The sequence below is a fragment of the Trematosphaeria pertusa genome, assembly GCF_010094035.1.
Source record: "Trematosphaeria pertusa strain CBS 122368 unplaced genomic scaffold BU26scaffold_3, whole genome shotgun sequence".
Classification (NCBI taxonomy): Eukaryota; Fungi; Ascomycota; class Dothideomycetes; order Pleosporales; family Trematosphaeriaceae; genus Trematosphaeria; species Trematosphaeria pertusa.
In genome coordinates, this window is record NW_022987214.1 from 2939887 (window position 1) to 2953140 (window position 13254).

The 13254-nt window shown below is 55.6% G+C and overlaps 6 protein-coding genes across 6 annotated transcripts; 4 read left to right on the forward strand and 2 right to left on the reverse strand.

Annotated features, from left to right (window-relative positions):
* Nucleotides 1-1218: 1218 nt before the first annotated feature.
* BU26DRAFT_561133 (DAO-domain-containing protein) lies at nt 1219-2551 on the forward strand (the record flags this gene model as incomplete). The annotated part of the gene is made up of 3 exons (XM_033832880.1): nt 1219-1634; nt 1702-2333; nt 2406-2551. 3 exons carry the CDS (start codon nt 1219-1221, stop codon nt 2549-2551), a joined length of 1194 nt encoding a protein of 397 aa, XP_033688869.1.
* Nucleotides 2552-2746: 195 nt separating this feature from the next.
* BU26DRAFT_516139 (uncharacterized protein) lies at nt 2747-6208 on the reverse strand. The gene has a single exon (XM_033828250.1). The coding sequence runs from the start codon at nt 5985-5987 to the stop codon at nt 3159-3161; it is 2829 nt and encodes a 942-aa protein (XP_033688870.1). The 5' UTR covers nt 5988-6208; the 3' UTR covers nt 2747-3158.
* Nucleotides 6209-6508: 300 nt separating this feature from the next.
* BU26DRAFT_450929 (uncharacterized protein) lies at nt 6509-9012 on the forward strand. The gene is made up of 2 exons (XM_033824754.1): nt 6509-6635; nt 6700-9012. Exon 2 carries the CDS (start codon nt 6953-6955, stop codon nt 8510-8512), a length of 1560 nt encoding a protein of 519 aa, XP_033688871.1. The 5' UTR covers nt 6509-6635; nt 6700-6952; the 3' UTR covers nt 8513-9012.
* Nucleotides 8661-9443, reverse strand: BU26DRAFT_601904 (ARP2/3 complex, 21 kDa p21-Arc subunit; the record flags this gene model as incomplete). Its single annotated transcript, XM_033835303.1, has 4 exons — nt 8661-8906; nt 8985-9259; nt 9312-9357; nt 9438-9443. The coding sequence occupies 4 exons, from the start codon at nt 9441-9443 to the stop codon at nt 8661-8663; spliced, it is 573 nt and encodes a 190-aa protein (XP_033688872.1).
* Nucleotides 9444-9606: 163 nt separating this feature from the next.
* BU26DRAFT_601905 (P-loop containing nucleoside triphosphate hydrolase protein) lies at nt 9607-11266 on the forward strand. The gene is made up of 3 exons (XM_033835304.1): nt 9607-9851; nt 9904-9991; nt 10038-11266. The coding sequence occupies exons 1-3, from the start codon at nt 9718-9720 to the stop codon at nt 11001-11003; spliced, it is 1188 nt and encodes a 395-aa protein (XP_033688873.1). The 5' UTR covers nt 9607-9717; the 3' UTR covers nt 11004-11266.
* A 13-nt stretch (nt 11267-11279) lies between these two features.
* BU26DRAFT_516142 (uncharacterized protein) lies at nt 11280-13252 on the forward strand. Its single transcript, XM_033828251.1, has 3 exons — nt 11280-11623; nt 11673-11723; nt 11772-13252. The coding sequence occupies exons 1-3, from the start codon at nt 11576-11578 to the stop codon at nt 13164-13166; spliced, it is 1494 nt and encodes a 497-aa protein (XP_033688874.1). The 5' UTR covers nt 11280-11575; the 3' UTR covers nt 13167-13252.
* Nucleotides 13253-13254: the final 2 nt, after the last annotated feature.

The window sequence follows — 13254 nt, forward strand, 5'->3', positions numbered from 1 at the left end:
ATAATGCCATGTGCGCGATGAATGAAAACTCCCAGATTCCCTTGCTGGAGCCCTCGTGGAGGCAAAGCTAAACCATATGGTAACTAGGTATCGATGCGTAGACGTATCTCGAAGCCTTTTAGAAGTTTCTTGCGAATCATCCTATCCTCATTCTACAAGCCGTTTACCGCGTCTCACGTGATCGCGGAAGGGCTGTGGGGTGCTGTCTTCGGAGTGCAAGATGCCGGGTGCGTAGCCAAAATACAACTAGATCTCTCCAAAGTCCCACCCAAACCCGATGTACCTCTGTACGAACGATGGGGGGACTTCTCCTCGGTCGAGAAAACCGCTTGTAAGCGACTCCGGGGCGAGAAGAACATAGCAGAATATCTCTGCGAGACAACAGTTCGGATGAGGCGAATCGAAACCTGGCCTCTTGCTCAAGTATTACAAGCTCGGCACGCTGAAAGAAGTCATCAACGAGAGCAACCCAACCACACAGGGCATGTGCAAGCGAAGACAATTCGAGTAAGTATATACCAGACCGTGAATAGCGCAAATTGTTGCTGACGCAGTTATAGACGGGTCACTCAAGTCGTCGATGGCCTCCAATGTATACATTCGAAATCGATCATTCGCGGGTGACTTTGGCATCACAACATCCTCGTTGATGACAACTATGGACTACCTTTCGCCGATTTTGCCGGCCCCAGCATCGACGGATCAATCTTTCTCCTAGAACCACCGGCAAGATATCATCATCGGTCGCATCGGGAGACGGAGGGATCTCATGGAAAGCGCGGACCCGCCTAGTGACTCCTGGACCCAACAGACGGTCAAATCAGACATTTTCGCCTTGGGCACCGTGCTATACGAATTGGTGACATGCGCGCAAGTCTATCCGAACATGGATCGGACAGCTGTGCGGGAGCTGATCCTTGAAAGGAAATACCTAGAGTCGGATGCTATCCCCTTCGCCGACACCCAGCAGGTCATTAGATAAGGAGGAGTGACTGCGTGAGGCTCAACGTGATCTCCCCTGTTCACCGCTGATATGGAAGAGAGGCGATGAGCAGTGGCCCTGGGGCCAAATAATAACTAGTCCCAGCAAGTTGTCCGTGCATACCTAGGTAACATGCGCGCACAACACATTGATGATGCACCCTTGAACGACCCCCTTCCCCTTCTCCATCCGATCCTCCCGACATTATCCTCACTCCTCCCAGCTCTCCAACCGCCATGGCTCACTCAAGTAAAGACCAGGCTACCATCGTCATAGTCGGCGCCGGATCAATTGGCTTGTGGACCGCATATTTCCTCGCGCAAGCCCAGGCCGGACCGCAACACGCAAGCAAGATTACGGTTATCGACGCCTGCCACTCCCCGTTCGCGGCAACCTCGCGTACCTGTACCGGCTGCATACACTACGCCTTCGAAGCCGACGGACTCGTTGAGCTGGGGAGATATTCGTTCGAGCTCTGGGATGCTCTTTCCCACGACGACGCTTTCAGATCGGCCGTCAGCTGGCGCTCCAGCTCAATTTTTGGAGTAGAACGCGGCGATGGTGAGAACCTGGACTTGCTGCCGGAGTGGCTGCGTCGCCGTGAGGGATGGCGTGTGAACCGTGAGTTTCTCGGTGCCCGGAACGCCATGGTGTATGTAAGGTTCCTTGTGTGCTACATCATGAGGTTTGAGCACATGGCTAACAGCCATCGATAATAGGAACCCGATTGGCGTCGGGAAGTGGCTTGCGGACAGATGCACTGAGCTCGGTGTGCGGATATACACATCCACCGTGCTGACTTCCGTTGCCCAAGACGAGGATGGCAGAGTCCACCAACTCATATGTACTAGAGATGATAGAATGATCAAAGTCCCGTGCGAGAAGCTGGTCCTTGCCGGGGGGCCTTGGACGCCAGCGGTCTACGAGAAACTCTTCCCGTCCTCGGCCGTCCATCTCGAGTTGGTAATGGATGCTGGAGACTGGATGGTGTTCCGGAATCCCAATCCCTCAACGGAGAAGTCAATCGCTTTCATCGGCTTGAATAATATTGTCCACGAGAAGCTGGAGTTTGCTGGCCGGGATGACGGCACAATATGGGTGTGCGGCCGGAGAGATACTCCGGGTGCGCTAGTTCCTCTAGGCACGGCAGGAGAAGTCAATGTTCGCATGGTTGCCGAGCTTACCGGCCGTAGCTACCGGTTTCTCCAGGTCCAGCGCAATGATGACCCCGAATCCTTCGAAGAACTGCAAGTCGAAAGCCTTGGCCGGTCTTTCAGGCCTTGCACGAGATCTGGCCTCCCGATGATGTCGGCGGTGAGCTTGAGTCAGCTCTGCGAGCGCAGTAGCCGACGTGAGTTTCATGCAGAAGGAGCTTCCAATGTCTTCCTTTGTTGGGGACATGGCTCTTACGGGCTAACTTTAGGTCCCGGTAGCGGCAAGGTTATGAGCCAACTGATACGGGGAAAGGATCCCGATATTGACATCTCTCCTTTCATAATCCCGGGCAAGAGTGGCGGGGAAACATGTTCGGCTGATGTAGCCAAGACGATTCACAGGTCATCGCTCTGACCGAATCACTAGGGGAGTGTGGGCGCGGTTCGGCAGAGGTGAACATATGCGGTTCGAGTTAATGGGCACCTCAGACCCCGTCGAGTTCCGTGAGAGCGTTGAATGTGTAGTTCTTGCAGTCTATCCCCAGGGAGAGTCGAATGTGTAACACGGCGGAACCGAGGAAATACACGGCTACTACAATGTCTGGAGGTGCTATAAGCCACTTCTGGCCCATCCATGCACATTAGGGCGGGTAGGTCATCGAATCGCCTACAGATCATCCTGCACAACCAAATGATACGTGCCTAATAATACTTGCAGCAAGGATGTCGAAGGGCCAATGCAGGACCAACACCTCCTCTGGGTCCACCATTCAAAAGGGGTATGTTAATGTATTCTGTACAGCTATGAAACCGCACTGTGCGATGTGAAAGAAAACAATTCAGGGCTCCTTATGCTGGAGTCTTCTAGCGTCCAACGCCGAAACCATGCAAAATCCTGACATACGAGCTAAAACGCGACGAAGAGTTGGGTATATCCGAGGCGTCAGCCCACCAGGCAAGAGTCACAAATCCTAGAACGCCGAAATCCATTAGCGTACAAGCGTGTGCAATACGTTGCGTGTCTACATGACCACGCACTTGTCTCGATCTTCAGATCCGTTCGGTCCCACCACGCCTGCGCTCTGCCTCCTGCCAGGTCGGCCTTGCATTGGGTTCTGCATTCCCATCATAGGTCGCGAATTTCTCCGTCCCTGAGGAACTTGACCTGGCGGCATGCCTTGGGTGTTTGTCTGGTAGGCGCTGCCTGGAGGGCGGACTGGTGCGGAAGGGTTCGCGGGATGTCCGTGCGGAGGATGGTACGGTGGGTTTGTAGCTGCTTCCTCGTAGGTGGGAGGCGGCGCGGGCTCGTTGCTGGGCCTGTGTGTTTGCTGGTTATTCCTTCGCGGCGGAATCATCGGCCGAGGTTCGCCTGGAAGAGGTGTGCGCCTATTTCCAGGCCGTGAAGCTGTCTGGGCTGCAATAGCGTCTTCTGACAGCTGGTTCTCGCGACGGCGGCGTTCCTCGAGTGAACGTCGGTGTCGATCTTCTTCTTCCTCTTGAAGCTGGAGTGCTAATGCTAGATCATGGTCTTCCTGCTCTGACCTGCTGACATCGGAGCTGGGCGAAAGAGGAGCGGTATTCTGGGAGGGGCTCAGGTTGGATGATGGGGAATGCTGTTGGTTACTGCGGCGTGATTGCATAGTAGTCCAGCCCTGGCTATCATCAACGTCGAGAAGACTCTGGACTGGCTGCTGGTTCTGGGGCCGTTGCGGGGTGCTGTTGTTGCCGATGGGACGGAAGTCACCGGAGAAGAGTTCGCTTCCCTGACCATTAACGTCTACAAGGGATTCCCATACAATCTCGTCATGAGTGGAATAGCCATGGTCCGTGACTAAAGTCACTAGGTGGTCCGTTCTGGGATCCTTGTATAATGTCGAGAAGTGATCGTTCCGGAACAGGATCGCGACCTGACCAGGTCGGAGGCTCTCTCGCATTGTCCTGAGGCCGTGCGTAGTGAGCTGCGTAGGCCACCGGTTTAGAAATTCTTTGATAGCATGGATATCGGTGAACATTTGCTGTTCATCCTCGTTTAGAGCTGCGCCAGATTGCAGCTTGGCGTCCAGTTCTTCTTCCTGGAATTGCACATACTGAGATGTCTCATATGTTTTTGCGATCCGTTCGAACGCCAGGTAAGCTTCAGAGCCTGGCTCAGGAAGCCATCCGTGCATCAGGGGAACGTTGAATGTCCGGTACAGCCGCATGTCGCGAGTATTCTCGAATCCGCCAGGTCGCGCTCCAAGGGAGGTGAAATGCGCCGAAGTACCATCCGTCGCCTCCGGATCTTGCACGAACATTGGATTGACGTTCAAGCCAGAATGGAGAGCGAGGAGAAACTTGTACAGCTCACTGACATCCGGTAGTTCCTGAGCAGCATCGCCTCTTCGACCTGACATGAGCTCATCAAAGACGGCATCCAGAAGCAAGCCTAGACTGACTTGCTCACGTGTTCGGAGAGTTTCCACGAGCGCCGTCTCAACATCTGAAGGAGTCGAAAGGACAAGAGCATTAACTAGAGCTAGTAGAGGGCAGGGGCCGTTGATGTTTTGCGTGAGGATCGGCGAGGTCCGGATACCGTGCTTGTTGACGTCGTGCCATCGAACATGCTTGATCTGATAAGTCTCTTTTCGTTGCCTGTTCATCACTGTGTTAGGAGACTCTAGGCCAGCGTGGGAAGGAGCGCCGACGCCCGTATCAATGGGCCGAGGCGGCATCGGAGGAGGATGCTGTTCTTGGGACCGTCTCGGTGGTAGTGCTGGAGGGTGCTCTTCCTCAAAGGGCGATGATGTCGGGGGTGTAAACTTGGTTGCTTGCTGCTCGCGGCGGAGCTCTTCTTCGTGCTGGCGCTCTCGATCGGCAGCTTCCTGCGCGGCAGCTTGTTCCCTCTGCTGCCGCTCTCGTTCGCGTTGCTCTCCATTTTGCTGCTCCTCCCAAGTTTGCTGGGAGTTGTTTCGGTCGTTGGCGCCTTCTGGCGTTCCGAAAGTCCTCTCAAATGCATCGAGCGAGGATGCGTCCATGCCGTGATGCTGTGACTCGGGAGCGGCAGCGGGAGCCTGAGCAGGAGCGGGAGCAGGAGTGGGAATATGCTGCCACGGATGTGCGGACTCTGGTGTAGCTGACTCGACGGCAATAAGAGGAGGTTGATCCGGGGATTTGGCGCTTTGGAAGGGGGGCACATGGCTGTCTAGCTTGAGGTTCGCCATGTCGTTCGTGGGTGTGTCAGGCGTGTGGAACGAGGGAAGCTCTACTAGCTCGCTGTATTTCTGTGCTTGCGCGGGCGCGTCACCCCATACTTGCTCACTACTCTCGGCGCCGAAATTACTCTGACCTGTGTTCTGCATTTTGAGGTATGGGTTGTTCGTCTGCAGTGGTATGGACCCGCTAGAGGCGTTGCTCTTAGCCCCGAACGATGATGAGGTCGCGCCCGTAGGCTCTGGCGAGATTTCCATCGGCCTCTTCATTGCTACTCCCGGTGGCGGGCCTGCTCTCAGTGCATCCGGAAGCGCATTCGTATTCGCCGAGGCTGGCAATGGCTTTCCTCCACCGATCTTCAGCGGATCGGGCAAGCTTGCTGGGCTGGTTTCATCGTCGTCGGACTTGTCCCACTCATCGTCGCTGTAATCCGAGGCGTCATCATCCTCAGCTCCTTGCTTCTGGGCCTCCTCAACGGGTTTTAGGTTGAAGGCGGGCGATGTGTTAAGGTCCGGGGAGTAGAGCTCCTGCTGCCCGTGTGTGGAAGGGAGGTTCGGCGGGTGCTCGTCTGCGGGCGTTGTGGGGTACGGAGGGTTGTTGGCTGCTTGCGAGAGCGGCGCGGGCACGAGAGTTGCTTGCGGCGTGTTCTTCCGCAGCACCATGGTGGAGCGTGGTGGAGTTGGGAAGCCTGCTCGCGGTGCGGAGAACTGGTGTGAGCTTCAGCCACCTTTCAGTATCAGTCTGCTCACTGGCGCTGAATTGAAGGCGCGGTGAAGAGTGTCGCGAGGGAGGAGTGAATGCTATCGGCGACGGGGTATCGTGTGTAAGGAAGAAGCTGTGGCATGCGGCGGCGAACAATTGTCCAAGTGTACGCGGCCCGGCGTAGGAAGCTGCGGGCTTGCGGGTAGGCGATGACGACTGAAGCGCAGCCCAGCCCCCGCGAGAGGATCCTTGCCCGGCCCAGGAATGCACCGCCACCTGGTGCCACAGCTTTTTGTCCGTGTGGGGAAGCGTGAACTTGGTGCGGCCCATTATTATTCGCCGAGTCTTCCTTCACCTCTGGAGATCTTTTCGCAGTATTTTCTAGCCATCGTATTCCCCCCTTCTCGTGCTCGTAAAGATTGCCATTTTGGACGCGAGGAGGTTGCCGCGCGCATGGCCTCGTAGCTCAGGCCGTCAGCGCAGAATCTAACCGCAGGCCGCGCAATGCACTCCTACATACGGCCGGATACGCACATCGCCCTCCGACTGGCCTCCGGCCTGCTCAGGATCATCGAGATTGCCCCCAATACGTACGTGGACTGATTGCAGTGAGCATCCTCGGGCCTCTACTCGTATTCACCGTGTACGACACAATTTTCTGACAAAATGCAGCAATATCAACCTCGCCAAAGTCGGGACCTTCAATGCGAACCAGATACTCGGCCGGCCGTACTACCTCACCTTTGAGCTCATCGAGAAGGAAGACGGGAAGGGAAGGCCCGAATTGCGCGTTGTGCCTGCCGCCGAGCTACACGCAGAAGTTCTGGGCAGCGACCATGCGACACCCGCCGAAACCAGAGAGGAAGATGCCCCGGTGGAGGGCGGGGGCGAATTCGATATCGTGGGAGAGGACGGGGAGGTGATAATGCGCAACAACCGTCTGACGGTCGATGATCCGACGCGGCAGACACTCTCCATGGAAGAGATCGAGGAGCTGAAGAAGGCGGGCGCGGGGTCGGGCAAGGAAATAATAGCAAAGATCATGGCGTCGCACATGGCCATCGAGGAGAAGACGTCCTTCTCTCTCGCCAAGTATACCCTCCGCAAGTCGAAAAAGTACCTGAAGAGGTTCACTGTATTACCGCTAGACGTCGGTCTACTCGCCGAATACATAACCGAGAGGGAGTCATACAAAATCATGGAGCTCCGAGAAGAGTTGCTAGGACTTATATGCAGCTGGGCGAATATTCATTGCGGTGGGCCGAGTAGGGTCTGGACAGCGGATGACGGAGTCAGCCAGATAGGAGGTGGAAGGTGGTTAGTGGTGGACGACACCGGTGGACTCGTGACTGCGGCGCTAGCGGAGAAGATGGCCATTCTATATCCTCCAGAAGAGGAGGACGAGACATCCACAGAAGAAATGGAAGGCATTGCATCTGCTGCTCCCGAAGAAACAGCAAAGACGCTGAGCCAGGCAGAAAATGGCACGGGAGAAGCAAGCGAAGTCCCAGAACAAGATGACTCGGACATCATCATGACGGGTACAGACGACGTACCAAATCCGCCACAGAACGGATCAGCACCCAAACAGGAATCCGAGTTCGTGGAACCCACGGCCGCACCAGAAGACCCATCAAACCGCCCACGAAAAGCACCACGGCCACACATCCCGCAGATGTCCGCCAGCACAAACACCCTCACTGTCCTGCACCCCAACAACCAACCCAACCTCTCCTACCTAAAATACTTCGGCTTCGACACCGGCAACCCGACCCCCTCGCACCCGCTCTACCAGCACCTCAAGTCCGTCTCCTGGCTGCAGCTGCTCCATCCCACCGAAGACCCCTCGTACCTCGAGCCCGAAGTCCTCTCCGAAGAAGTGCTCGCGGGCATGAAAAGCAGCAAGCGAGGTAACTATTACAAGAAACGCAGGCGGTGGGAGAAGACAACGAGGGTGGTGGACGAGACGCGGAGAGGCGGCTTTGACGGACTGGTCGTGGCGAGCGTCATGGAGTCGAGGAGTATTTTGAAGGAGCTGGTGCCGCTGGTCAGGGGCGGGGGGAGAGTAGTGGTGTATAGCCCGAACGTCGAGCCGCTGGTTGAGCTGTGCGATTTGTATAGCAAGGAGCGGAGGGCGGCGTATATAGCGCGCGAGTTTGGGCCCCTGCAGAACGGGAGTAAAGTTAAGAAGGAAATTAAGGAGGAAGATGACGAGGAGGTCAACGGGACGGAGGACGGCGACGAGGAAGATGACTTCCCGGTCAACCCGACCCTGCTGCTGGCGCCGTCACTGCAGACTGCGAGGGCGAGGCATTGGCAGGTGCTGCCTGGGAGGACACATCCTTTCATGACGAGCCGCGGTGGTGCGGAAGGCTACTTGTTCACCGCAACCAGGGTGCTGCCGGTAGAGGGGCGGGTCGAAGCTAGGGGCCACGGACGGGGAAAGAAGAGGAAGACGGGCCCTGAAAGTGCGGTGCAATCGTAATCTATCACGACAGCGGCATGATAAAACTCGATATCCAAGTCTAGCTGTCCATATCGGCTTATTTTGACCCTTCCCAAAAGCCATCCAGCTCGACCGTTGCGCTCTTGTCTCATGAAGCCCCGCTTAGTACTTTTGATAGCCCGCCCATCTACAGCGCCTTGCCCATGAATTTCCTCTTCGTGAAGCTCAGCCACCACTTGCTCGGCGTGTTACTCCCATCCGCATATACCCTGTTCAGCAGCCTCGTCGCCAGCTCCTGCCGCATCTGCATGATATACTGTCTCAGCATCTCGGCCTGATTCCTGTCCGCCGGCGCCTCAAAAGCCTGGTTCAGCGGGAAGCCCGCATCGCCCGGGATCGCGAAGTTCGTGTCCAGCGCGACGTTCATGACAGCCTAGTCCGAGTCAGCACTTCAACAATCCATGCACCTCCAAAACCCGAATGCCCAAGTAATAATCGGACGTTGTGATACCTTCTCCGCATCCCTCCTACTCATCCCCGGCCTAATCTTCCCCAGCACCTCGCTCACAAACAGGATCCCATAGATCAGCACGCGGTCGGCAGGGCCCTTGATCTCGAAGTTGCGGAAGAAGGTGTTGGCGCGGAAGAGCGATAGGATCTCGTCGAGCGGGTCGTAGGACTCGTGGGAGGGCTCGATGGTGAGGTCGGTGACGTCTGCGGGGAGCGATGGGAGTTGCAGCGCGGGGCCGCGGGTTCGTGTGCGGAGGGGGAGGAGCGCAAAGTTTCCTGGGTGCAAAGTTAGTCGGCGGACTGGCAGGAGAGGGAGGAGGAAAGGTACCGATTAGCTGTTGGTTTGGCTCGTCGAGAAAGACGGAGTGGTAGGCCTAGCAGGTGGTTAGTATCTAATCGCCAATTGTGGGGTTCCGCTGTCATTCTGAAGATTAGAACAGTATGTAAGACGTACAGGCATCTTGAATATGTGCTTGCCCGCTCACTGGGCGTATTGCGCGGGCTGGTTGGAGAATTCAACAGAGTTGATGGCGCAGCTGCCCTTGAAGTGGGATGTAGTCTGCTTAGTCATCGCCTCTTCAGCCCATTAACACGTCCTGGAGCGCGACGCGTCTCCGCGCCCACATTTTCCGCATCCCGACTTTGCGCACCGAAGTTGTTGCTCTACACATCCACAGCTTTTCAATACCCCCGCAAGCACTAACCTCGGCTTTTAGAATCACATCATCACCAAAATGTCGGACTTTGAAGATGACATGGATGTGGATGCGCCCGTTGCAGACACCTCCATCACGTTCGGCGGAGATACGAAGAAGGGGAAGCGGAGCGCTGCGAACCTTCCGGTCGAAGCTGAAGACTCCCTCCCATGGTATGCAAGCCGACATGTGCGCCTCAGTATACAATTGCTGACGTTCGCGAAGGGTAGAGAAGTATCGACCAAACTCGCTTGCCGACGTCGAAGGCCACCAGGACATAATAGCTACTATCAACAAGTTCGTCGATTCGAATGTATGGGCGGTCCAATCTCCTCTTGTCCGTATGCTTACAATGGCAGCGTCTACCCCATCTTCTTCTGTATGGCCCGCCCGGAACCGGTAAAACGTCGACAGTCCTCGCTCTGGCACGGCGGATATATGGGAACAAGAATATGCGGCAGATGGTGTTGGAGCTGAATGCCTCAGATGACAGAGGAATTGACGTTGTCCGAGAGCAGATCAAGACTTTCAGCAGCACGAAGCAGATCTTCGCCGCTGCACCAAAGCCTGGCGAGGCTTCGTCACTCGCCACGTTCAAGCTGATTATCCTCGACGAAGCCGACGCTATGACGGCGACCGCGCAGATGGCTCTTCGAAGAATCATGGAGAAATACACGGCTAATACGAGGTTCTGCATCATCGCAAATTACACGCACAAATTGTCCCCGGCCCTTCTCTCGCGGTGTACGAGGTTTCGATTCTCCCCGCTAAAGGAGGCCGATATCAGAAGCTTGGTGGATAAGGTCATCGAAGAAGAAAAGGTGAACATCACACAGGAAGCTGTCGAGTCGCTTGTCACACTGAGCAAGGGTGATATGAGGCGAGCGTTGAACGTGCTGCAGGCATGCCATGCATCCAGCACCCCACTGCAACCGCCCGGGCAGCCTGCACCCGATCCCAGCACCATCGAGCGGGACCAGATCACACAGACTACCATCTACGACTGCATAGCAGCGCCGCATCCCGCAGACATCCAGTTCATCTTGAACATGCTGCTGGAAACGGGTGATATCACTCAGTGCTTGAGGACCATCAACAATATCAAGATGACGAAAGGCCTCGCACTAGCAGATATTCTGACTACACTGAGCGAGGAGCTGGTAAAAAACGACGTTCCGCCACAGACTATGGTGACCTGGATGTCAGGCCTCGCCGATATTGAGTACCGCCTCAGTGGCGGCGGCAACGAGGCAATCCAAACTGGAGCGACCATCGGCGTGGTGCGCACTGGCGTTGAGCTACTTGTGCATGGAAAGAAGAAATAGGTGCGAGGAAGAACGTCAAGGTCGTGGCGCCGAAGGGGTCACATTGTATTAGCTGGAGTAAGAGACATGGACGACTGGCTTTGGAAGAGCGGATTTTGATACCACGAGTCGACTGCCCCCCACATACGAACTTCTATATGATACATTCCCCGGGACCTGTACTCATGTCCTTGTCTGATCTTGTGCCAATCTTATCAAGGCGTCGTCGTTCCACTGCCATCGTAGCAACAAGGGGCAATGTTTGCACACTTGATGATCCGTCCTATACAAGAAGAGATGCTACTGGCGGGGTTACACCACGATGCACGACCCAAGGCAACAACAGGCCCCTCGACCACGAGTTTTCGCATTCGCTTTCTTTTCATCCTTTCACCCCTAGTTTGCAGTTGCTTCAACCACAGCTGCTCGCCGCCATCCATATATAAAGGCTCCCATACCCTCCGCATACACTTAGAACTCTTCGGACATCAACCAACTCTGTCTGCACCTCGCAACACCAAAAGTATATCGAGCATTATCAACAAGCAGCTCCACATTCTTCCCCGTACCAGCCTTAGAAAACGTGTCAAAAAATGTCCTTCAAGGGCCACAAGCGTCAAGCCAGCAACTCTCCACCAGCCGTACGTCCCAAATGTGTCTATTTCTCCTGACTCTACTAACATTCCACAGTCCGCAATAGCTCCTAGCACCAAACGAATCAGTCTCGACATAGCTCTCCGAGTAAGTACTCCGGAAGGCTTCATATCGTTAGCCAAGCTAACTTCTCAGCAACGATCGGAGGTGCCGTCCGATGATGAGCATCGCCGGCGCGGTGGATCGGAGCCACCGGAAGATACAAAGAACGATCTTCCTGCAACTGAGCCAAAGTTCCTCTCGTTTGCTGTCAAGAACCAGGGCAAGCGTAAAACCCGTGTGCCTAAGCGGCACAAGTCGATGCTCCGAGCCCCGTTTAACCTCAATGGCCTCGAGAAGAAGGCACGTCAGGAGCGTCCATCTTTGGCGTCCTTGGATCAACATCGTATTCCCCCGATCCTACCAGTCCCCTCATATTCGTCTTACGCGACCAAACGCTTTGCGGAACTCGTACCCCAGCAGCTCCGTCCGACCATTGTGTCCACAATCCTAAGGACTTCCGCGTCTCAGACTCCTCGACCTTCTGGGTCGATGAAGGCAGCCCTTCACAATTCAGGGGCTGGTCCTAACAATGCGGTGTTAACCACGAGCTTCTATAAGAAGCTGCCACGCATGCCGTCCGTTCCCGAGGAAGAAACTAACCGTGAGGATCATAAGACATCGAAAGCCCCCGCTGTTCCCGGTGCGTGGTCGAGCTTCGAATCGACTTCATCGCACTCATCAGTGAATACAAGCTTCTCGAAGAATTTGTCGAGCTTCAAATCGAACGACCCGGTAAGTATGAGCTTCACTGGAATGTCATCCAAAGCCATGAACAATGCGAGTGCAGCGATGAGCACGAGCTTTTCAGGAAAGCCACCCATAGCCGCCAAAGCTCAGCCCGTCACGGGCATTACAGAGGCCAATGTCGAGGCTTGTCCCGCGGTTTCTTTCACGGCGGTACAACCTTATCCGCAGCCACGACAAGGCTATGGCTTCTTCTACTCCGACTCGTCTGATTCAGACGACTCAGAGGATGAAGAGACAACTGAAGCAATCGTCCACCCGGGCGAGCCCATCATCAACCCCGACTCCTCCTTCAACGACAAAGTAGTCCTCCGTACAGACGCAGACTGGGACTTCTGGAAAGCCGGCAAGCGCCTCCCCTGCACGCACGCCACCGCGGACGACAGCATGAAGCTGAAGGTGCGGGCTAAGAAGCTGCTGGAGTGGGCCGAGGCCGAGGACGTCTTCTTCCAGATGTCCAACCGGCTGGAGCGCATGCTCAGCACGGAGCTGGACAAGACGCACGGCAGGCTGACGGACGGCATGCAGCCGCCTTCGCTGTATGATATGGCGCTCAAGCTGCGCGCTTTCATGCGCAAGGTCAGCGATGAGCGTATTGAGATGGGCGAGTGCGATAACTTCGTGAACCATGAACTTAAGTGGGCGGAGTGGTTCGTGGATGCTACTAAGGCTGGGGTCATGCATATCAAGGTTAAGGGCTGCAAGTGCCGGCCGAGCTGGCCTGAGAAGGAGGATGAAAACTAGCAAGCTTGGATGATGGGAGGAGGTTATGAGTTTGAAGGCCTTTCCGTTCGGAGTTTGTATGCGTGCCGGCTAGGCGCTAGAATTAGGG

Excerpts from the sequence above, each read along its gene's own strand:
- BU26DRAFT_516139 (XM_033828250.1), bottom strand. The coding sequence starts at position 5,987 with ATGGTGCTGCGGAAGAACACGCCGCAAGCAACTCTCGTGCCCGCGCCG.
- BU26DRAFT_450929 (XM_033824754.1), top strand. The coding sequence starts at position 6,953 with ATGCGCAACAACCGTCTGACGGTCGATGATCCGACGCGGCAGACACTC.
- BU26DRAFT_601905 (XM_033835304.1), top strand. The coding sequence starts at position 9,718 with ATGTCGGACTTTGAAGATGACATGGATGTGGATGCGCCCGTTGCAGAC. Across the intron at positions 9,852-9,903 it reads GCTGAAGACTCCCTCCCATG|GGTAGAGAAGTATCGACCAA; the intron begins GTATGCAAGCCG and ends ACGTTCGCGAAG. Across the intron at positions 9,992-10,037 it reads ACAAGTTCGTCGATTCGAAT|CGTCTACCCCATCTTCTTCT; the intron begins GTATGGGCGGTC and ends TTACAATGGCAG.
- BU26DRAFT_516142 (XM_033828251.1), top strand. The coding sequence starts at position 11,576 with ATGTCCTTCAAGGGCCACAAGCGTCAAGCCAGCAACTCTCCACCAGCC. Across the intron at positions 11,624-11,672 it reads CCAGCAACTCTCCACCAGCC|TCCGCAATAGCTCCTAGCAC; the intron begins GTACGTCCCAAA and ends AACATTCCACAG. Across the intron at positions 11,724-11,771 it reads GTCTCGACATAGCTCTCCGA|CAACGATCGGAGGTGCCGTC; the intron begins GTAAGTACTCCG and ends CTAACTTCTCAG.